Below are 24,084 nucleotides of genomic sequence, written 5' to 3'. Positions count from 1 at the left end.
CAGGGATGACAGGTTGCAGACCTGTTGCCACGCCGATGGATACGAATTCTAAACTTCTGCCTGGACAGGGGGAGTCGCTTAGCGATCCTGCAAGCTATAGGCGGCTGGTTGGTAAATTAAATTATCTCACAGTGACTAGGCCCGACATTTCTTATCCTGTGAGTGTTGTAAGTCAGTTTATGAATTCTCCCTGTGATAGTCATTGGGATGCAGTTGTCCGCATTATCCGGTATATAAAATCGGCTCCAGGTAAAGGATTACTGTTTGAGGATCGAGGTCATGAGCAGATCGTTGGGTACTCGGATGCTGATTGGGCAGGATCACCTTCTGATAGACGTTCTACGTCTGGATATTGTGTTTTAGTAGGAGGAAATTTGGTGTCCTGGAAAAGTAAGAAACAGAATGTAGTTGCTCGGTCTAGTGCAGAAGCAGAATACCGAGCAATGGCTATGGCAACATGTGAACTAGTCTGGACCAAACAATTGCTCAAGGAGTTGAAATTTGGTGAAATCAGTCGGATGGAACTTGTGTGCGATAATCAAGCTGCACTTCATATTGCATCAAATCCGGTGTTTCATGAGAGAACTAAACACATTGAGATTGATTGTCACTTCGTCAGAGAAAAGATACTCTCAGGAGATATTACTACGAAGTTTGTGAGATCGAATGATCAACTTGCAGATATTTTCACCAAGTCCCTCACTAGTCCTCGCATTGATTATATATGTAACAAGCTCGGTACATATGATTTATATGCTCCGGCTTGAGGGGAGTGTTAGAGATAGCTATGTAATTGTCCCACATTGGAATAGGAGTAGTATTCCCTTTGTATAAAGTAGCTATAAATAGCACCTCTTGTATTGCATCACACACAATATCAATATATCATATTTTCTCTCGTGCCTTCTCACTCTCAAAAGTCTTGACTGAAAGACTTAAGAGGGTGGTAGGGAAAATTGTTGATGCTCAACAAATAGCTTTCATCAAAGGAAGACAAATAATAGATGCAGTATTGATTGCCAACGAAGCTGTGGATTCAAGAATCAAAAAGAAAGAACCTGGAATCTTATGCAAATTAGATATTGAGAAGGCCTATGATCGTGTAAATTGGAGCTTCCTACTCAAAATGTTAGAACACATGGGTTTTGGGCAGAAATGGAACAGATGGATGAAATTTTGCATATCTACTGTAACATTCTCCATTATCATAAATGGATCTCCTAAAGGTTTTTTCCATTCTCACAGAGGTCTAAGACAAGGTGATCCTTTATCTCCCTTTCTATTCATTATAGCCATGGAAGGATTGAACAACATGATCAAAACGGCTAAAGTCAGTGGATGGATTAAAGGTTTTGAGATAAAAAGGAGTGGGGCAAACAATCTAGAGATCACACATCTTCAATATGCGGATGATACTCTAGTCTTCTGTGACGCTAAAAAGGAACAACTTAGATTCCTAAGGATCATTTTGGTCTTATTTGAGGGAGTTTCGGGATTACACATCAACTGAAGGAAGAGCAATATTTTTCCCATTAATGAAGTTAACAACATGGAGCAACTGACACAGATATTGGGAGGAGAAGTTGGGTCCCTACCAACTGTTTACCATGGGATGCCTCTTGGTGCAAGATCCAAATCAAAAGAGATCTGGAATTCAGTTATAGAAAAGCGTGAGAAGAAGTTGTCAAGATGAAAATCGCAATACCTGTCATTGGGGGGCAGGCTAGTTCTAATCAACTCACTATTAGACTTACTTCCTACTTATATGATGTCTTTGTTTCCAATTCCTGCCGGAATTTTACAGACATTGGACAAACTACGAAGATCATTCCTTTGGCAAGGTAATAAGGAGAAACAGGTCTTCCATTTAGTTAAATGGAAGACACTCACAATGGCTAAAAAACAAGGTGGTTTAGGAATTAGGAATTTGAAGAATCAAAGCAAGGCTCTTAGAATGAAATGGTTATCGAAGTACTCTCAAGAACCCCAATCTTTATGGAGCAAAGTGATCAAAGTTAAGTACGGTGAGGAAAATAACTGGGTGTCAAAAAAAGTCAGAACATCATATGGAGTAAGTGTGGAAATCCATCAGAGAACTTTGGCCTATAATGAAGAATCACTCTTCCATAAGAGTGAACAACGGAAGGAACACATCATTCTGGAATGATAACTGGTTGGGACACGGAAGCTTAAAGGAAAGATACCCGATATGTTTGGATTGGCACAAAACCAGCATAGGACAGTAGTTGATATGAGGAGTCATCAAGGATGGGAAATTTCTCTCAGAAGACAGTTGAATGACTGGGAGATAACAAGATTAGCTCACCTTTACAAAGAGCCGGAAGCATTTAAAGGTTTACAAGAAGGGTTTGATTCACTTTGGTGGCAGAGGCACAACAGAGGGTTTTATCAGGTGAAGGATGCATATAAGATTTTGAATCATAATAATCAACAGGTAGACGCATGGCCATGGAAACATATATGGAGAACAACGATTCCATACAAGGTAGCATGCTTCTCTTGGCTACTAGCAAAGGAGGTTGTATTAACCCAGGATAATCTCATAAAAAGGGGAATTTCTCTGTGTTCAAGATGTTTTCTATGTGGGGAAAATACTGAAACTGTTAGCCATTTATTTCTACATTGCAAGATTACAGACCAACTATGGAAAATCTTTATTAGTCGTAGGGGCATTTCATGGTCAATGTCATACAGGCTTAAAGATGTCCTTTATAGCTGGGAAGAAGCTAGAGCTGAAGCAACTAGTAGAGACAGATGGAGGACTGTCCCGGCTTGTATCTGGTGGACAGTTTGGAGGGAAAGGAACGCTAGATGTTTTGAAGATAGAAGCAATCCAGTACAGAAGATCAAACTCAATTGTATTCTTCTTTTTTGTTTTTGGTGTAAACAGATTTACACAGAAGATACATTGACAATCATAGACATACTAGGATCTTGCTAGGTCTCAAATCAGAACATCTACTTATCCTCTTCATGTAAATTTGGTTTTCGGTGCAACCTATGTACTGATGTTATTAATATATACAAAAGTTACCAATTCAAAAAAAAAAATCGTCCTCTTCTTCTTGACAAAACGATGGCTCCTTCAGTTCCTTAGCTAGGTTAATCTTTAACATTTCATTTTGCTTATTGTAGTGGAATTGTCAAATCTCAGTAGCTTTTGCTTTTCAGCATTTTCCCCCGCTCTTAATTAATGGGTATGTTGCTTTTCTTTTCCTTTATTGGGTATCAAGCACATTTCATTGTATAGTATCCAGACATGCTTATTTGGAGTTTGTTTTTCTGCTTATCTGAAATATTATATCACTGCTTGTAATGTCCAATAACTCAACCTTGAATCTTTATTGGATTAAAAAAAAATATTAATATAGTTTGCTCGTTAACTTGTTATCACCACAATTTTTTTATAATCGAACCAAACATTTATCTTAAAGATAAGGCAAAATACATAAGTTACCCCCCAAACTATGACCCAAATCCCTGTTACACACTTTCTAGGAACGAATATTACTTTACACACCCAACCTTTCCAAAGTGTATCTAATACACACTGCTTTGCCCACGTGGATAGTGCGTGTTTATCCCAACAAATGAGTCGCGTGAACAGAAGAATTTTGTGTCAGATGTCAATTTTCTTTTAGTTTTTTAAAATTTTAAATTGAGTCATCTTCTTCCTTTTTTAAAAATTCTGCCATAGCTACTCCTTGAGCTCCACCACCCGATTTCCTTCTTCTCAAATAGATATACCACGATTTCTTATATCTCTTCTCGTTGTAGAGAAGCTTAACTTAAGCTTTACCCATGGCGAAGTCAAATTTTCAGGAAGCGAGAATTTTTCAAAATATTTTCCAACCATTAAAGCTTAGCTCAAGATTTGCACATTCTTTAATTTTATTAATGGATGATTTTTTAAATAGTTGACTTGTGGCGATGGCAGTTAATGGCGGTCGAACTTTTACAGAAGTGAAATGAAATTGGATCTGAGCTCAAAAATTTTGATTCAATTTCAGCGGAAAAGATGGAATTTTGGGTGTGTTTGGTGATTTTTGTTAGTTAATGGTGGCTTTGCTATTAAGTAAAAGGTGGAGGAAGAAGCTATGGTAATTGATGGTGAGAGAGGAGGAAGACGACCATGGTAGTTTAGATGAGGAAGATGAGGGGTATGATTGTAATTTTAATTATTTTATTTTTTAAATGACACATGTCACAATTTGATTGGTGCGTGATATTGCATATATTCTGAAAAACTGGTTAAGAAAAAAGTGGTGCGTCTTAGATACACTTTGAAAAGGTTGGGTGTGTAAAGTAATATTCGTTCCTAGAAAGTGTGTAACAGGGATTTGGGTCATAATTCGGGTGGCAACTTATGTATTTTGCCTAAAGATAATGGTGCACCCATGTTATTAAAATCCTGGATACGCCTCTGTGCTATACCCCAATGACAAGTTATCTGGTAACCCAGTAAGCTACTTAGAGATCCAAGACTTTGTTGTCTGCCTTCAGAACACTACATTAACAGAACTGCCTTGGAAAGGTGATTACTATACATAGTCTATCAAGCAACATGGATCTGATAGGGTCAGCAGCAGGTTAGATAGAGTGTTTGGCAATTATGAATGGATGATGTCCTGGGGTCATGTAGAAACAAACTATGGATTGCCTCAAATATCATATCATGCTCCTATCCTAACTTTGACATCTTCCACATGGAAAGGTAGAGTGCCTTTCAGATTCTTTAACATATGACCAGAACATGATGGCTTCTCTCAAATAGTTACTAGCATATGGAGTTCACATAGTCCACAGGGTAATTTGAATTCAGTTTGGGCTAGATTGAAAGATCTGAAACCTGCTTTGAAATCTCTACATTCTAAGGATTCAGGGGCATAACTCAGAAAATTGAGAAAGCTAGAATTGAGGTGAGTGACATACAAGGAAAAATTTCACAGGGTTGCACTGATACTTTACTTGATATGGAGAAAAAAGTATTACTGAACCTTGAGAAGTGGTCTTTAATTGAAGAGAGTGTCCTTCAACAGAAAGCTAGAGCAAAGTGGATACAACTGGGAGATTCAAACACTAAGTACTTCACAGCAGTGATGAAGGATAGAACTCAAAAGAAGCAAATCACAGAAATTACAACTTTGCTAGGAGACAAGCTGACCGACCCTGATGCTATCAAAAGAGAGATTGTTGATTTCTACAAAAGTTTAATGGGAACAGCTGCCAGTACCTTGCTTGCCATCAACAGAACATACATGAAGCTGGGCCTACACTATCTCACCAACAAAGGGTTGATCTATGTGCAGAAGTAACCAATCAAGAGATTGTTGAGAGCCTCAAAGCAATTGGTGATGATAAAGCTCCAGACATCGATGGCTTTAATGCAATTTTCTTCAAGAAAGCCTGGGACATTATCAATATTCAGATCATAGATGATGTGAAAGAGTTCTTCTGGAAAACTCTATAAGGCCATAAACTGCATTACTGTTACATTGGTGCTAAAAGTTAATAAACCTACCACAGTCAAAAGTACAGACTCATAGCATGTTGTTGTTCAATCCTCTACAAGATGATCTCTAAAATCTTGGCTTCCAGATTACAGAAAGCCATGCCTTACATCATTTGTGAGGCTCAAGCATGCTTCATTCCTGGTAGAAAGATTGCTGATAATGTCATTCTAGCTCATGAGCTAGTCAAATCCTACACAAGAGCTCAGATATCCCCCTAGATGTATGATAAAGATTGATTTTCAGAAAGCTTACGACTCAGTAGAATAGATCTCCTTACAGCAGGTTACGGAGGAGCTTAGGTTTCCTGACAGGTTTATCAGATATTAAGACTGTCAACTATACTATTCTTGTGAATGGGGAAACCATATAACCTTTCGATGCTACCAAGGGTCTTTGACAAGGAGACCCTATCTCCCCTTGTCTGTTTGCTATAGTGATGGAATACTTGATTAGATCATTGCATGGACTTAAGAAGGAGCCTTACTTCCAATATCATCCCAGATGTAGGAAGCTGGGCATTACTCATATGAGTTTTGCTGATGATCTTCTGTTATTTGCTAACATAATCTCTCTTCAGTGGCTATACTTTACAAATGCTTTACTCAATTCTCAGGCATCAGGCTTACAGGCTAATCTAGGAAAAAGTTCAATATATTTTGGTGGTGTAAAGCAAGCTGTGAAGGACCAGATATTGGCACACCTAGGATTTACAAGTGGATCCTTACCCTTCAAGTACCTAGGCATCCTTACCCTTCAAGTACCTAGGCATTCCTTTGTCTACAAAGAAAATAGCTCTTAACTATTGATTGAAAGATCACAGCCAAGATTTCTTCCTGGACTGCTAAGAAGTTGTCTTATGATAGTCGTGTGCAGCTGGTCCAATCTGTAATCTTTGGCATACAAGCATACTGAGCTCAATTGTTTATTTTACCTGCTAAGGTACTGAAAATGATAGAGGCATTTTGTAGAAGTTACATCTGGTCTGGAACTAATACAATAAACAAGATGTCCTAGGTAGCATGGGAAAAAATCTGTACTCCCGAGTCAGATGGTGGACTTAACCTCATCAACCTTCCTCTGAACAAAGCAGCTATTGCCAAAACTTGCTGGGACTTAACACATAAACAGGACAAGCTAGGAATAAGGTGGATCAATGCATATTATATCAAACACCAGCAGCTCCAACAGATGCCTATACCTCAGCAAGCCAGCTGGATGGTGAGATGAATAATTGGATCCAGAGCAACTCTGCTGCAGACACATAATATACATGACAATAGGAAAAGTATCATTAGACAAATATACCTGCAGCTCCTAGGTGATTTACCAAGAGTAAGCTGGAAATGTCTGATTTTCCAGAATACTGCTAGGCCAAAGGCGTTGTTGCTCCATGGTAGATTGCCAACTAAAGATAGGCTAGCCAGTTGACGTATAACTGTTACCTCTCAGTGTGTTATGTGTCAAGATCAGGATGAATCAAGGAAGCACATCTTTGTTAAATGCCCATACACTAGAGAACTTTGGAAGAAAGTAACGACTTGGGTCCAAAGATCACATACGGCTACCACTTGCTGGGATCAACATCTTCAGTGGATTATCAAACAGGGAAAAGGGAAGTCCAAGAAGGCTAGCATCTTCAAAATGATCTATGCTGACATTTCACATGCAATATGGATAGAAAAAAACACATGTATACTTGAGCAAAGGTATCGAGGGAATGATGTCCTGGTGCGAGAAATAGCACACATATGCAATGCTAGAGTAGCTACTCGAGTTAGGAGTTACATACAACAGTTTTGGCTAGGAACAGAGTAGATTGAATAATTTTGTTTGTAAATAGGTACGGTTTGTTTTGTCTTTCAGTTTTGAGATAGTCAGCTGAGTTAGCATGGATATGGTTTTGTATAGTCTTTCTTTGGTGATTAATACAAAAGAAATTTAATTACCAAAAAAAAACACTGATACTACCCTGTATAGAATTTTTAATGATCAATTGCATACTGTAACATATAACCGAAATACCTCTGCATCTGCCTCCTCCTTAGTTGCAAAAGCAGTGTGTCCTTCTTGCCAAAGAAACTCACGGCTCCTGAGTAAGGAACACAGGCAAGGAGTGTTACACACAGCATGATGATCTCAAATGAATAGAAGGTTGATGTTTATAATGAATAAGCTAAATATACATGCGGGGCAGGTAGAAGAAAGGAGATAACAATTAGGTCCATCCTCCCCATAAAGATGTAATGCAGGATTTGATTAGCTTAAACAAGTTGCAAAACAAAGTTGCAGATAGAGCACATCAACTTTCTGATAAGAGGCTGGTAAAAGAATTAACTCAAAAAGTAAACCTGATGAAGGGGGTTGGGTTGCTAAACTCCCACCGCACAACGTTGCACCACTGGTTAAGTCTCAAGGGCAAGTCACGGTGTCCCCTTATCCACTTAGAGAAATAAGGATACATCACTGTTTCACTTGTTGGTCGAATCGCAATGGGGACTTCCAGATCAGATTCTCCAGTTTTTGTAACCCAAGCAACCTAAAGAATGATGACAACCGATTATAGAGCATAGTAGATGAACAAATGCTATACAGTTTTAGATTGCTTAAGAGGATGCTACAAACTGAAGACCATGATTGAAGTTACCGTTGTTGAAATTAACAACACTACTGAACAAAGTATCTTACATCTAGGAATCATACATCACCCAAATTTGTGGTAACTTTCTAAACTATATGATGCCTTTGAAGGAAATTTAAAAGAGTAGAAAATGGAAAGTCCTTTTCACATTTTACTATTATCCCTTGAAGAAAGAAGAATAAAAGCAGCAGCAACAGCTTATATACATATTTTGGAAGATAAAATCCAGTTTCACAATCAAGGTGTCATAAAACGAAAAGACAGAAAATGGAAAGGAAACAAAGAGGTATAAAAAAAACACAAAGCCTTCCCAGTGCTTCACAGAGTGGAAAAATAACTCGAGTTTGCCAACAAGAGCCTCACCTCACCTCAGGAGCAAATCCTTCTATGTGGTCCTTTTCCTTTTGTAGAACACCAGGGGACACAAAAAGAGGGAAGTAGGAGTTCTTTATCTTCTTCTTCTTAATTTCAGCATCAAAAAAGGCCTGGAAACAGAATTAAGAATGCATTGTAAATGTAATGAAGAAAGGGGTGAAAAATTGTCAGTCATGTAGATAACATCTCCTTTTCAAAAGAATTGTCAACATAGCTGACATAAAAAGAATTCAATCCTGAATAAGGCCCACACAAAACAATCAATTTGAGGGACATACTTGCAATATCTCCCAGATGGACATTGCCCATGGCCGTAAGATATAGCAGCCAGAAATATCATAATACTCAATCATTTCACCACAAACAACCACCTACAATTATTAGTCAAGGAGAAGTAAAAATCATGATATGTGATAAAAAGGAACTTGTAATTGCAATAAGACAGGAAGTACATAAAAAGAGCAGGAATCTTAAGAAATGCATCCGCAGGTAAGCAGACATATACCAAAGTCAATTGTTGTTCAAAACGTACATGACATTGAGCTATTCACTTATAGTACTTGTCTGATAGAGTGCATTAAACTTACTAACAAACTGGAGATACAGGCAGGTTTAAAACACCAGTAAGGGGAAGAAGGTTGGTAACAAAAGGGAAGCTTTCTTTTTCGGTTATGTTTGCGCATGAATGATCAACTTGCCGCCAGGGACATATATTTCTATGAAATAATAGAACATCTCATAGAGATCTTTGCCAAGGAATTTCAGGTTGGCCTATGTTATCCAAAGATTCTTTTGATGCATGTTAGGGAACAAGGAAAATCAATTCCGGCTCTGTTGAAAGTGAATAAAGACAAAAGACTTGCACCGCCAAAACAATACTGGAACAAAGAAGATGGAGAAATGTGCAGAACAACAATAACAAACCCAGTATATTCCCACAAGTGGGGTCTGGGTAGGGTAGTGCGGACGCAGACCTTACCCCTACCTAGTGAAGGTAGAGAGGTTTCAGAAATGTGTAGAAACGGACTAGAAATAAAGAGATGACTAGAAATTAATCTTGCCCTGCCCAACATGGCGCCAAGAAATCCCCAATTAGGTACCTCCATGTCATGCACTAACTAGTTTTGTAATGCCAAATGAAAGACATTAAATAAATAAGCTTTTGGGGAGGGGGGGTGTAACTTTAGAAAAAATTGGATTGCTTGAGGCAATGGGAAGCTCACATTCCAACTCTTCTTTTTTTTCACAAAGCAAAATAACCTCAGAAGCACCCATGAATATCACATTTAGCATCTCTAATAGTTGAACATTCCAATCTTACCTCAGAATACCACTCCCCGAAGTTCTCATCTTTCTTGGAAGAGAGACCAAGACCTGTCTCTTTCTTGACTTCTTTCTTTTTTCCTTCTAAACAAAAGGCAAGAAGGATATATTACAAAGTGCAGACTGAAAATTTTGAAGAGTGAGAACAGGAAATTTGCATAAGCAGTCAACTAATGAGAATTACTTACTATTTGAATCTTCACCAGCCATGGCAGCAAACACCTCAAATAACAGCTAAATATGTTCCCTCCCAATAGCCAGGGTACTGTTTAACAGCAAAACAAGGACAACAATTAATCAAGCTCAACAAAGATCAGCTTGCGCAAGCAGCCAATTATCATCTATTTTCTTTTTCTTCTTAATTTCATTGATCAATCAATTCAAGAATACAAAAGTTTTGCACCCTTTTTTTCCTATGATAGATGCATCAAGATTATCATCCGGATCTGCTTTCCATCTATTTTAACACTATCAAATTTCTGAATTACTCAATTACAATAGAACTCGTATACACATATGAAAAACAGAAGCTACTAGCTGCAATAATCTAAATTGTAATAATGGTGCTACTTCATCAGGTTTCTCCCTTTTGGCCATAGATTGTGGCTTCATTTTTTCAAAAAAAAATTGAAAACATTGTTTGTTTATGAAATATGATAATGTTTTGGGGAAAAAAATTCAAAAATTTCCAAGTTCCCAAATTTTGGTTTAGAGTAGTTTTTGGGTGAAAATTTTCCTTCCACTCACAAAATTTCAACTTTTCTTCAAATAAAATGCATGTCCAAACACAACTTCAACTTTCAAAAATTATATTTCAACACAACTTCAAAAACTCTTTTTTCAAGTTTCAATCAAATCTATGTCTACCTTAAACTTTTGCCCATCTAAAACAGGTATGAGACTTACAAAAATCATGACAAGAACGAAAAATATGCACTTTGGTATACTCAATAAGAATAGCTATAATGGGACATAAAATAAGGCTTAATATAATGTAACACAAGTGACAAGTTGAGTTGTCCTACATACGTGCGATTTGAGGTTCTTGGTCTCCTTATATGGTGTTGGGTAATCCTCACTTCATGAACTAGCTTTAGGGATTAAATTAGGCCCAAGGTGCATTTATCAACACCCATTAACATCAAACTGAAATAACTTAAAATCAATGTAATCGGAAAAAGAGATAGGGGTAACAATTTTAGACTGACCTTGGCTACAAAGAGAGGCGAAAACGACGTCGGAAAGAGGAGGATTTGAGGATGAAGGAACCGGCGTAGCTGTGGAAGGAGACGGAGAGTGTCAACTCTAGGAAAGAGTAAGGGAAAATGAGACACTGCTCTTTATCCTGTTTGACTTGTGAGTAGAACTCAAATTCACCCCTACCCCTCTATTGGAATTACGGAATGAATTCACCCTACCAGCGGCAAACATGTTTTGTGTGTTTGGTATAACGGAAAATGTTTTCTTCGAAAATAAGCAGTAATCTTATTTATTTTTCGGTGTTTGATACGCAAATTAAGGAAAATGACTTCTTAAAAGTATTTATAAATAATTTAGATATAATAAATATGAAGTCATAAACTTTTAAACCAACAACCTTTCAGACCCACAAATTTCATAAACTTTCGAACTACTAAACTTTCAAACCGCGGAATTTCGAACTCATAAACTTTATAACTTTTAAACTCGTAAACTTCCAAACACATAAAACTCCGAACTCATAATTTTGGAACTTGTAAAATTTTGAGCCTTTAAACCGATAAATAATAAAATTAAAACTGAAAAATATATTTTAAATTTTTTTCGGGGGGAGGGGAGGGGGCGGGGCAGTAAAACGAAAAAAACAGAAATTTAAATTACAAAAAAAAAGTAAAAAAAAATTATGGGGGTGGGAGGGGTGAAGGGGTAGTAGGGTGGTGGTAACGGAAAAACTGAAATTTAAAATAAAATAAAAACCTTTTTTTTGGAGAGGAGGTGGGGTGGTGAGGGTGGGGAAGGTTGAAAAAGAGCTTCGAAAAATGTTTTCCTTTTTCTTGATAAGGAAAACATTTTCCTCCAATTGGAGGAAAATCAATTGATAAGTAAAATATTTTCCAAAACATTTTAGCCAACCAAACATGGAAAAATTGAAAAACATTTTTCCTTCGTACCAAACACACCCGACATAAGCGCTATTTTCCTTGTAATTTGTTCCAAAATACTTTTTCATATTTTAAAATCTTTAAAGTCTAATTCTTTTTTGGATTGCCTTCTGCATCGATAGTTTTAACATTTATGCGTTGCCAATGCAAATTTATTTTTTACAAATAAGCGCAGTTCAGAATTCAAATTATTGTAACAAAATTACTTACTTTATTTACCAGGTTACTAATCTTCTAGATGCAGAAGATTAAAGGCTTTCTGACCGTATTCTAATTATCTTTGTTTTCTTTAGAAATATAAGAAGCATTGCGGCTATGAGAATGACGAACCCTGAATAGCCATTTGGTGTATACCATGTTTGAAAGTAAATCATAAGTTACAAGAAAGACAATGGCAAATATTTACGTGCATCTCTTTGATTTGTGAACCGTAAAATCTATATTATATTAAAAGGAGAGTAGTGAAGCATGTGTTTAAGTCAAGTGGCAAGCCAAAATGAAGCCACTTGGCAATTTTAAGACAACATTAATTATTAAAAATTATAAATAAAAATATAATTAATGGAAGTAGTTTAATGAATCTTATACATAATCTAAATAGATCTTAGACAAATCTAATCTATACATATATATTTGTATCTATATGTATATCTATATTTATATCTATATATTGATCCACTCATAGCTTTTTTCTATATTAGCTAGAAATATGGAAGTGAAAAACATTAAAAAACTATAATAGAAAAAATAAAAAATACAGAAATACGTAAATTGAGATAATCTATGACCATTTATATTTTGGAGTATGTTAAAATATAAAATTAAATTAAATTTTATTTATGATATTAAAAATTTATTGAGTATAAAAATTAGATAAAGTCAAGCAGCAAAATAAGATCTTACTCAATCTATCTATATTATATTAAAAGGAGAGTAATGAAGCATGAAGTTAAGCCAAGTGGCGTATTGAGAAAAAGCCACTTGGCACTTTTATGAAATCTATTTGTTGGATTCTATTCTATTTGTATAACATTTGGCAGTGCCCTTTGGGTCGGCCATGCTCATGCGACGCCGGCGTCAATAAGGAATGCTACCTTAGGGTAGGGGTAAGGTCTGCGTACACACTACTCTCCTCGGACCCCGCTAAGTGGGATTATACTGGGTTGTTGTTGTTGTTATTGTATTTGTATAACATTGAAAAAAATATTATTCGATATTCTTTTGTATCTAAATATTAATTGGATAAAAAATCTGTTGGGAAAGAAAGATGAAATCGAGCTATCCGTGAATATATATTACCATATCTAGATTATATTATATATAAGTTCATGGTTTCCGTCAAAAAATTATTATTTGATGTTCTTTTGTATCTAATTAATAATTAATTTTTTTGGTGGGAATGAAATATGAAATAGAGTTGTCCGTGAATATATATAACCATATTTGGAGTAATATTACATATGACAAATATTTTGTTGAAATATGAAATTAATACTTTGAGTTAATATGGGTAAGAGAAAAAGGTATGAAATATTCTGCTGACATAAAAATGGAAAGAAAAAATTCTTTCCAAAAAGGTGTTATGGACCAAAGTCCAAAAATAAGTAAAAGAAAAAAATCATTGTGACATGACAATGTATGATTACTCGCACTTGCCATACAAAATTACAGGATCATCGATTCTAATACTATTAAGGATTTCTTTTATGGTAGGCATCCTTTTTCGAGAAAGAATCAATTATAATTTTATTTTGGATCTTACACATTAATTTTAAGTTGAAATAATAAATCTATATTTAGTACAAGCTTTGTATCTGACCTTATTTGCGAACAATATATATTAATATAGGTATCATATACATTACTATAAGTATCTTTAATTAAATTTTGTGTATAATTCAAATATGGTACGTATTCTTTTTCAAGAAAGAATTAATTAAATAAATATTTTGTCTTACGTCTATATTATGCTAAAAAGACTGAAAATTTTAAGAAAGAATTAATTAAACTAAAATGTTCTCTTTTTAATGACCAAAGTAGAATCTTTTGGTCGTACACACAAAAAAAGACACAATTTTCATTAAGCAGACCAATATACTATGATTATAGGTATCTTTAATTAAATTTTGTGTATAATTCAGTTATGGTAGGTATCCTTCTTTTTAGAAAGAATCAATTAAAATTTCGTTTTGTATCTTACACATTAATTTTAAGTTGAAATAATAATTCTATATTTAGTACGAGCTTTGTATCTGACCTTATTTACGAACAATATACATTATTATAGATATTTTTAATTAAATTTTGTGTATAATTCAGTTATTGTAGGTATTCTTTTTTAAGAGAGAAATAATTAAATAAACATTTTGTATCTTACATCTATATTATATTAAAGGAAATAAATATTGAAAAATGAACAAGAGGTCAAAGGAAAAAGACAAGAAAAATTAAGGCTTGGTGGTTAACAAATTTAATTAACCACAAAAAAATGTTGAAAATTAAAATAAGCCAAAAGCTAAAAAATGAAGATCCATATCATTTTTTGCGCACTCACTCATACAAATTAATTTACACATACCTTTTTAAAAATTAGGATTTCATATACTTAAAAATTGATTTACTAGATTGTCTTTCCTTAGGAATCTTTATTCAAACAACTTTTGCTTATGTTTGACTTCTCTACATTACTTAGGGTTTAGCTTCCACACAAACTTCTGCAAAGTATAGCTCCAAACTATAACTATATCAGCGAAATATTAATGTCCAAAATGAGTTGGAATTTAAAGGGTTGTGTTGTTAGATTATGACACATTCCAGATCGCGAGAAACTAGAAAATCCTAATTTAATTGAATTAATTATTCAAGATGAAAAGGTACATACTCTTTTACATGTTATTTTTTTCGAGTTGTGATGTATTTTTTTCAACTTATGCGCCTTACTAACTTAAATTTCTTTTCAATTTTTTTATTTTAGGGAGATCGAATTCATGCAACTATTGGGATTTTCGTACTTTCAATACAAGCATTAGGAAATGTAAGGTGTCTTACGCATAATTAGATTTTCAATTTTCCAAAATGTTAGTGACAGGGGTTTACCAGAAATTCTTTGAGTTTTTACTCATATTTTTTTGTAGTGATAAACCTCAATACTAAGGACAACTTCTGAAAAATGCACTGCAATATGTAATGAGCATTTGCTACAAAAATGTTCCCTTAGGCACGTGCTACATATCAAGCTAATTGTATAGCATCATTATTTTTTGTGGAACATTCATATCAAACAAATTGTATAGTATCATTATTTTTTATGGAACATTTATTAGGAGATGGAATGAAAGTTTTACTGGAGTCTTAAAATGTTTTTAATGTTTGGTTGTAAAGATGGTATTAACATTAACATATTAAACTTTATGGTGTAGATCGTTCTTTTTAATTATCCGCGCATCGTGCGGGTACTAATACTAGTTCAATTTTAAGATTGGAAAAAGGGGGAAACAAAAGACAAAGTGAACTATCCAGCACAAAACATGTTAAGAAAGAAACTAACGGTTGCAATTAGCAATTCTGGAATACAATTTCTAAAAATCGCCCGAACTCAGAAAAATGGAATAGAGATCAATATGAATCATCAATAGCTGCGGCCCCAGTATGTCCATTTCTTAGCAGGTTTACCCGAGGCAAAGCACAATGTACCTACGACGTAGCAGGAGAAAATGATAATATCAGATTATGGTAAAATTCAATTTTCAATAAGCAGTACCACCAAAACAGCAGTAAAATTGACAAGTCTACAGTCGGCAACGCTTATTTTAACTTCGCTGTGTTTTAGGCAATAGTTATACATACTGCAAGGACAAATAGTACCTTCAGGCAGCTCAGGCTGGTCAAATGGTGAACAGAGAGTCTTCGCTGCACCCATCTCCCCTTTTGTCCGTGCCTTCACGTCTTTCTCGACATCCTATTAGAAAATAGCAGAGTTCATGTGAAACGAATGCGAACAAGAAATGATGAACTAGCTGGAAACAAATTGATCACCTCAATTTCAGATGAATGTGCGTCGGGAATAACAGACTCACTATGCAAATTAATATTATTATCACAAGAGAGGGAGAAGCTGCACGCACCATGAAACAAAGTGCTATAGAAGGATTTCTTAGTTTAAAGTTCTTCCACATTTTCATCATTTTTTGGCTGGGAAAAGGAGGTGGCAGTTTTAACAGTGTACCCAAAATAGTCTATTCACTAGCTCAGGGAAAACACTAACTGCAACAAGGATACAATCTTTTCCTTTTTCATAAAAGTGAGCACGTGATTTGTCCAAACTAGACATAGGAGCATCTATGCTTCATTAATTTTTCTGGAAAATGGAAGTGAGTTTCTTGAAGATGGTTAAGGTGTAACTCTAGTTAGAGCTTAATGAGTTTTAAACCCGTGAGACCATCTGCAAGGAAAACTAGTGATCAGATCTGACCAGTAAAGCATTGGTACTAAGTCTGTTTATAACAATCTTTTAGATAGGGATCATGAATCTCAAGTTATTTCTAGATTTAATTTGATATAATCTATCTAGAGGTTCAATGGAGTTCGATCATGACCAATTATCTACTGATTTCCCGGACCAATATATCGCAGTTCCAGATCAAACTTCTGATGCAGAGACAAACCATGTGAAACTCCCTCTGTTTTCCCGGCCCGACGTTGAAGAAGAAATTAAAAGATTCATCTCATATGCAACAAGTTTGATATGATTTTACCTCCTCATCACACCAAGGAGCCAAGATCAATTTCTTTTGGCTTAGTGCTTCAGCAAATTCATCCCAGGTCTTGACAACCTGAACACAAGCATCCCGCTTTTGTTTTGCAACATCAAATAGATTTTGTTGGATAGAGGCGAGCACATCTTTTACTTGTTCGGCTAAATTGGCCACAGGAATATCAGTTTTGGCTCCATTGTCACGTCGAACAGCTCGTACCTGGGAAAGTTATTTCAGAGCTTTGGATAAAAAACCAATAAAATAAAAACCGCATTTTACTTGGCTGCTTTCAGAAAACAAGCAATTAACACCAGTAGCACACAACATTTCTACTTTTTCCTTTCATGAACAACTGACACAGCGGAGAGCAAAATATCATCCATACCTGATTATTTGCAAGATCTTTTGGTCCTATTTCAATCCTAAGAGGAACCCCTTTCATTTCCCAGTGAGAATATTTCCAGCCAGGTGAGTAGTTGTCTCTGTAGTCTGCCTCAGCACGAATACCTGATTCGTTCAAGTTTTTGACAGTGGCAGCACAGGCGTCAAAGATCCCTTGAGTATTAGCATCCTTGTATGGCACAGGAATAACAATTACTTGTGTTGCTGCAACTTTAGGAGGTAAGACCAGGCCTTTATCATCTCCATGAACCATGATCATCACCCCAATCTGTATATCAGATAAAAGAAGGGAGAGTCAGATTGACATCTGAATTACCAACTGCACAATACAGAATTTTTCAATGGCATGGAATACCCACCGTTCTGGTAGTATAGGCCCATGAATTCTGCCAGACCATAGCCTTCTCTCCCTTCTCGTTTTCAAAGTTTATCTCAAACATTTTTGCAAAATTCTGGCCTAAACAGTGTGAAGTTGCACCTTGGATACCACGGCCAGTATTAGGGATAAAAGCCTAGGAAACAAAACCGTGAACCATGTAAAAGAATGATAAATAAGAACAAGTTCACCAGCAATAAAAGGAATTGCCAAAATAACGTCTCTGAAAGAAGTAACTTGTATACTTCTACTGTAGTCGTATAGAGTCCACCAGCAAACTTCTCAAGCTCACTTTTCTTTCCCTTACTCACTGGAACAGCTAAGAATTCTTCATATATACGTCTATACAACTCCAAGATATCAAGAACCTGAAAAGATTGACAGAACATCAACATTTATTAAAAATTAGTAAAGATAGAAGCAGACACATCAAATTATTGATACTTTTCTAGGATAAATCAAGGCACCTCAGTTTCAAGCAACTAATTCTCTGAGAAGCTCTTTAATACAATGAAACTTGCTTAGACAAGAAAAGAAAATCACCAAGAAGGATGCATAAGTCAAAGAGAACAATTAACACTTCTCATTGATGTTGGGAACATGATAGGTGATAACAATCTCCAAGTATTCTTCAATTGCTGTAGTAGCACCACCAAGCTTCAAAGGTATGCCATGCTTAATAAGGAGAACAATCCTGGAAGCTAAAAAACTGTACAACTATGCACCAACAAAAAGGCATGTTTCTCTAATGGTTGAACTCACATTTCCCAAAGTTTCAGCTACAAGACCAATTTTGCACAACAGCAGTCAAAAATTTCCCACAAGCCCAATTTTGGCCATGAGACAAATCCTACAACAGCCCCAATTTCGACAGACAGAGTGGCCATACAGAAACATGAAAATGGCTTATTTGCATGTCGTGATATTCGTCCCTAATTCTACAGTGAAGATTTATATACATCGAGACAAATTTCCATAATACAATTAAGTTAAATCTGTTTTCTCCACAACTTGTCTGCTCACATTTCCCTTTTGGATTATCCCAACATAGTTTCCATCTTCTCAAAAAGTTAAAAGGGGTCTACTCTTCCTTCCAGTATAATTGTTCCTCCAATTCAATACCTGAATGAAAAGGGAAATGTATAACCATCATTTGAAACCGAAACAAGAGCAAAAAGTTTACACCCTTGCTTCAACATCATTATCATCTTCATTTCAAGACAGGTAGCGGGCACCGGCATCATCTCATGTCACGAGATTCGCAGAGGTCATCCCATGTCAAGATAGGACAGCAGGTTGGTCCATGTAACTCGGATTAATTGTTCACTAAAATAGGATTTGCTTGTCCTAGAAGTGAAGTATCTGGTGGTGCTGCTTCAGCTTAAAAAAACAATATGTCTCATACTTCTCCACACCATCCCAAAGAGAATGTGCAAATACCAATTTTTAATGATTAGTATTAACTGGAAATAATAGATGAAGCCTCAATCGACACTATATCCAAACATGACGCCCATAAGCCTCATTGTTGATGCAAACAGCTCCAGAATTAATTTTGCATCATTTAACAAATGGAAGCATAGGACAACGGACGAGCAAGAATAAACAGAAATAAATTTACAAATTACTTTCAGTTAACATCCACTGCTTTCGAGCTACGTAGTATGTACTATGTATAGCATTTTTAATGAAGCTTAAGAATTGGTTCAGTTTTGTCTGAAAAGTTAAATGACTCAATTGCATACTCTAACATATAACCGATACCTCTGCATCTGCCTCCTCCTTAGTTGCAAAAGCAGTGTGTCCTTCTTGCCAGAGAAACTCACGGCTCCTGAGTAAGGACATATGTAAAAGTGTTACACACAGCTTGAAGATCTCAAGAAAAAAGAGAATGAATAAATGGTCGACACGAGGAGTAGCAGCATAAAGGAGATAACAACTAGGTCCATCCTCCCCACAAAGATATAATGTCGAATTCTTTTTAGCTTAGAAAAGATGCAAAACAAATGGTTGCAGTCAGCTCATCAACTTTCTGATGAGAGATAGGTGAGAAATAAACTCGGAAAGTGAACCTGATAAAAGGGGTTGGGTTGCTAAACTCCCATCGCACAACGTTGCACCACTGGTTAAGTCTCAAGGGCAAGTCACGATGTCCCCTTATCCACTTAGAGAAATAAGGATACATCACTGTTTCACTCGTTGGTCGAATTGCAATGGGCACTTCTAGATCAGACTCTCCAGATTTTGTAACCCAAGCAACCTGTAGAATGATGATAATCGGTTATAGCATAAAGTTGATGAACAAATAATTTTAGACTGCTTAAGAGGATGCTACTAACTGAAGACCATGATTGAAGTTGCCGTAATTGAAATTAACAACACGACTGAAGGAAGTGTCTTACATCTAGGAATTATATATCGCACAAACTTGTGATAGCTTTCTAACTATACGATGCGTTTGAAGGAGAAAAGAAAAGAAAAAATGGAAACTCCCTTCACTTTTTACTATTATCCCTTGTTGAAAGAAGAATAGGAGCAGCAGCTACAACTTATATACATATATGGAAGATATAAGCCAATTACACAAATCAAGATGTAAGAAAACGAAAGGACAAGAAATGCAAAATAAACACTGAGGTATAAAAGAAACAACAAGCATTCCCAGTGCTTCACAGACTGGAAGAAAACAAACTTGAGTTTGCCAACAAGAGCCAAGCCTCACCTCAGGAGCAAATCCCTCTATGTGGTCCTTTTCCTTTTGTAGAACACCAGGAGACACAAAAAGAGGGAAGTAGGAGTTCTTTATCTTCATCTTCTTAATTTCAGCATCAAAAAAGGTCTGGAAACAAAGAATTAAGAATGCATTGTAAATATAACAAAAAAGGAGGGTAAGAAATGATCTGAAATTGGTCCAAGAATAAGACGCCAGTCACGTAGATAACATCTCCTTTTCAAAACAATTGTTAGTATAGCTGACATAAAAAAAAAAGAAATCAATCCAGAATAAGGCTGGCACCAACAATCACTTTGAGGAACATACTTACTTGCAATATCTCCCAAATGGACATTGCCCATGGCCGTAAGATATAACAGCCAGAAATGTCATAGTACTCAATCATTTCACCACTGACAACAACCTACATTTATTAGTTAGGAGAAGTCGAAATCATGATATGTTATAACTTATATAAAGGAACTTACAAATGCAATAAGACATTAAGTACATAGAAAGAGCAGAAATCTTAACAAAAGCATCATGCAAATGAGCATGACAAATACCAAAGTAAGTATCTATTGAAGACGTATGTGAGATTGAGCTATCCACTTATAGTAAGGTTGGTTTTGGGGGTGGGGGGTTGGGGTTGGGGGGATGTAACTTTTGAAAAAAATGGATTGCTAAAAGTATCTGGAAACTCATATTCCAACTCTTTTTTTCACAAAGCAAAATAACCTCATAAGCACCCATGAATATCACATTTAGCATCTCTAATAGCTGAATATTCCTATCTTACCTCAGAATACCACTCCCCAAAATTCTCATCTTTTTTGGAAGAGAGACCAAGACCTGTCTCTTTCTTGACTTCTTTCTTTTTTCCCTCTAAACAAAGGGCAAGACGGATATATTACAAAGTGCCGACTGAAAATTCTGAAGAATGAGAACAGGAAATTTGCATAAAAAGCAGTCAACTAATGAGAATTACTTACTATTTGAATCTTTACCAGCCATAGCAGCAAACACCTCAAACAACAGCTAAATATGTTCCCTCCCAATAGCCAGGGAACTGTTTAACAGCAAAACAAGGCCAACAATTGATCAAGTTCAACAAAGATCAGCTTGTGCAAGCAGCCAATTATCATCTATTTTTTTTTTCTTCTTGATTTCATTGATCAATCAATTCAAGAATACGAAAGTTTTGCACCCTTTTTTTCCTATGGTAGACGCATCAAGATTATCATCCGGATCTGCTTTCCATCTATTTTAACACTACCAAATTTCTGAATTACTCAATTACAGTAGAACTCGCATACACACATGAAAAACAGAAGCTGCTAGCTGCAATAATCAAAATTGTAATAATGCCCGAAAAGTAGTTTCAAGAAAGTGCTAAATCATCAGGTTTAAACTTTTGCCCATCTAAAATAGGTATGAGACTTAAAAAAATCGTGACAAGAACGAAAAATATGCACTTTGGTATACTCAATAAGAATAGCTATAATGGGACATAAAATAAGGCTTAATACAATGTAACACAACACCCATCAACATCAAATTTAAACTTAAATTCAATCTAATCGCAAAAAGAGATAGGGGTAACAATTTTAGACTGACCTTGGGTACAAAGAGAGGCGAAAACGACGTCGGAAAGAGGAGGGTTTGAGGATGAAGGAAGCGGCGCAGCTCTGTGAAGTAGGAGAAGAGTGTCAACGCTAGGAAAGAGCAAGGGAAAATGAGACACTGCTCTTTATCCTGTTTGACTTGCGAGTAGAATTCAGATTCACCCCTCTATTGGAATTACAGAAATGAATTCACCCTACCAGTCGGTAACCATGTTGAAACTCCTCTTTTTCTTACTGCTTGTTCTATTTTATATAAGCGTAATTTTCCTTTTAATCTGTTCCGAAATACTTTATAATATTTTAAAAATTTAAAGTTGTCATCAAACATTATATTACGATGGATGTCCATCTATATCTATATATATTTATATTTATACTATATTAAAAGTACGAAGACCCTTATCAAAATATCATTCGCTTTTTTTACCCTTTAAGAATTAGTTTTGCACTAGACAAAATAGTCATTTAAATCATTTTTCTAATATTTAGGACTTGAAAATTAATTACTATATTTTATGTATTAAATCCTTCCTTATTTAAACTAGGTAGAAAATCCTAATATTTAGAATTTTAAAATCAATTAAACTTTTAGCTTATATCAATCACTTTAAAAAAGCCCACTAACTTAATATACTTTTACCACGCTTTTTCCCCTATCATTTCATTAACAAGAAATACATTACCTATTATATATTTATTTAATTTTATATTACCAATAAAATACTACTGCCAATGAATTAATATTACCTAGAATAGAAGATTGGAACTTAAACTAACGGCTTTTTGTATCATTTATAAATAAAGAAAATCTGACATCCTGGGAATGTAGTCAAGTACTATAAGTAATAATTTACTGAATAGTCAGTTAATTATTTTTTAATATTAAACAGTTTAAATGAATTAAAATTTTACGCATTAAAAATCTTTCTTATTTGAATTATGCAGAAAGTCCTACCATTTAGAACTTTAAAACTGTTAAAAGTTTACTTTATACAAATCTATGTTTATGAGTTTAAAATTAATTAAAATTTTAGTTATTAATTTTTTTCTTATTTAAATTATGTAAAAAGTTCAAAACCTTTAAAGATATTAAGAGTTTACTGTATGTAAATCTCTTAAAAATTTATATTTATACTATACTAAAAGCACGAAGGCCCTTATCGAAATGTGTTTGTCTTTTTTACTCTTTTAATTAGAGCTCACATTAGATTAAAAAAATGTCATTTAATTATCTCCCTATGAATTAGGACCTTTAAATTAACTAAATTTTTAAAAATTTAAAACCAACCATTATACGTTGATTTAACTGTCTAACAAAAATAAATCCAACTACCATATTCTATTTGTCAATGGGATATAACCATATTCTATTTGCCATATCTTAGAAGACAAGATAATTGCTTTTGTTTGTTTTTTAATTTTGATACAAAGTTTAAAAGGTTATGAGTCTAGAATCTATATGAACGAATATTATGTACCTTGGTTAATAAAAACGAACTTTATCACCATGTAAAAAATATATATAGATATCAAGGAGGGAAAAGACTCGATCCGAGACAAAAAAAAAAACATGTTTTAAACTTTTAATCTCTTTGTTATATAAAAAAATAGCTTGAATTTATTTCCTACATAAAAGATTTATTTTAGAATCTTGACAAATTAAATTAGATTCTATTTTTTTATTCTTCATGGAAATAAAAAACTGATTATACTTACTTATAATATATAATCATAATAAATATTGTTTACTAAAACCTTCCTCTGAATTAGAAAAATTAATATTTAAATATATAATTCTCTACCATATATTACATTTTTTTATGTTGAGCAAGTTTTTAAATTTATAATCTCTTTTGTTATAAAAAGTAGCTTACCTTCATTTTTCTACATAAAATATTTGTGTTAGAATCTTGATGATAAATTAATTGTGAAAAAGTTGCCATTAAGTTGAAAGCTTAATTATTTTTTGTATTCATTATTTGATAGTTAATAAAAAATGTTATTATTTCCTTGTAAAGTGATCTTAGGAATGCACTATATATCCTTTTCAAAAATTTAAGTTATTATTTAACTTTTCAAGCTCTTAAATTTTAAGAAAAATAATAACTATTCAATTAATATCATTGGATGAAGATGCGGGAAAATTTGTTTAAAGAACAGCTTCCTCAAGACTGGCCTAATTAGGTGACTGGAGTTTTATGAA

At 34.8% G+C, this 24,084-nt stretch overlaps 2 protein-coding genes across 5 annotated transcripts in view; both read right to left on the bottom strand.

Moving 5' to 3' along the window:
* The window catches only part of LOC104246264 (proline--tRNA ligase, cytoplasmic-like), a 29,335-nt gene extending 18,058 nt beyond the window's left edge, over positions 1-11,277 (bottom strand). The window contains exons 1-8 of one of the 4 annotated variants that reach the window (XM_070147809.1): positions 11,079-11,219; positions 10,900-10,961; positions 10,059-10,135; positions 9,869-9,954; positions 8,826-8,918; positions 8,541-8,657; positions 7,883-8,070; positions 7,557-7,623 (exon numbers count right to left, since the gene is read on the bottom strand). In XM_070147809.1, the coding sequence (XP_070003910.1) occupies positions 7,557-7,623; positions 7,883-8,070; positions 8,541-8,657; positions 8,826-8,918; positions 9,869-9,954; positions 10,059-10,080 (573 nt within the window). In that variant the 5' untranslated portion in view covers positions 10,081-10,135; positions 10,900-10,961; positions 11,079-11,219. Of the gene's footprint in view, positions 1-7,556; positions 7,624-7,882; positions 8,071-8,540; positions 8,658-8,825; positions 8,919-9,868; positions 9,955-10,058; positions 10,136-10,899; positions 10,962-11,078 lie in introns of all 4 variants that reach the window. The other 3 variants (XM_070147808.1, XM_070147810.1, XM_070147811.1) reach the window with 3 other exon arrangements.
* Positions 11,278-12,333: 1,056 nt separating this feature from the next.
* Positions 12,334-22,141, bottom strand: LOC104246263 (proline--tRNA ligase, cytoplasmic). Its single transcript, XM_009802037.2, has 14 exons — positions 21,874-22,141; positions 21,249-21,325; positions 21,056-21,141; positions 20,588-20,680; positions 20,266-20,382; positions 19,616-19,803; positions 19,308-19,374; positions 17,789-17,911; positions 17,527-17,679; positions 17,151-17,435; positions 16,766-16,984; positions 15,876-15,969; positions 15,474-15,704; positions 12,334-12,448 (listed from the first exon to the last, which is right to left on the bottom strand). Exons 2-13 carry the CDS (start codon positions 21,268-21,270, stop codon positions 15,640-15,642), a joined length of 1,512 nt encoding a protein of 503 aa, XP_009800339.1. The 5' UTR covers positions 21,271-21,325; positions 21,874-22,141; the 3' UTR covers positions 12,334-12,448; positions 15,474-15,639.
* Positions 22,142-24,084: the final 1,943 nt, after the last annotated feature.

Source organism: Nicotiana sylvestris, chromosome 6 (genome assembly GCF_000393655.2).
Source record: "Nicotiana sylvestris chromosome 6, ASM39365v2, whole genome shotgun sequence".
In the NCBI taxonomy this organism is placed as follows: domain Eukaryota; kingdom Viridiplantae; phylum Streptophyta; class Magnoliopsida; order Solanales; family Solanaceae; genus Nicotiana; species Nicotiana sylvestris.
The sequence above is the reverse complement of the archived record's forward strand: the minus strand, read 5'-3'. Positions and strand labels throughout refer to the sequence as shown.

Bases quoted from the DNA above. Each gene is read 5' to 3' on its own strand.
- LOC104246263 (XM_009802037.2), bottom strand. From the start codon at position 21,270: ATGGCTGGTAAAGATTCAAATA. The intron at 20,383-20,587 runs GTAAGTATGTTC...CTTTGTTTCCAG, and splicing joins CCATTTGGGAGATATTGCAA to ACCTTTTTTGATGCTGAAAT. The intron at 19,804-20,265 runs GTGAGGCTTGGC...ATCATTCTACAG, and splicing joins TAGAGGGATTTGCTCCTGAG to GTTGCTTGGGTTACAAAATC.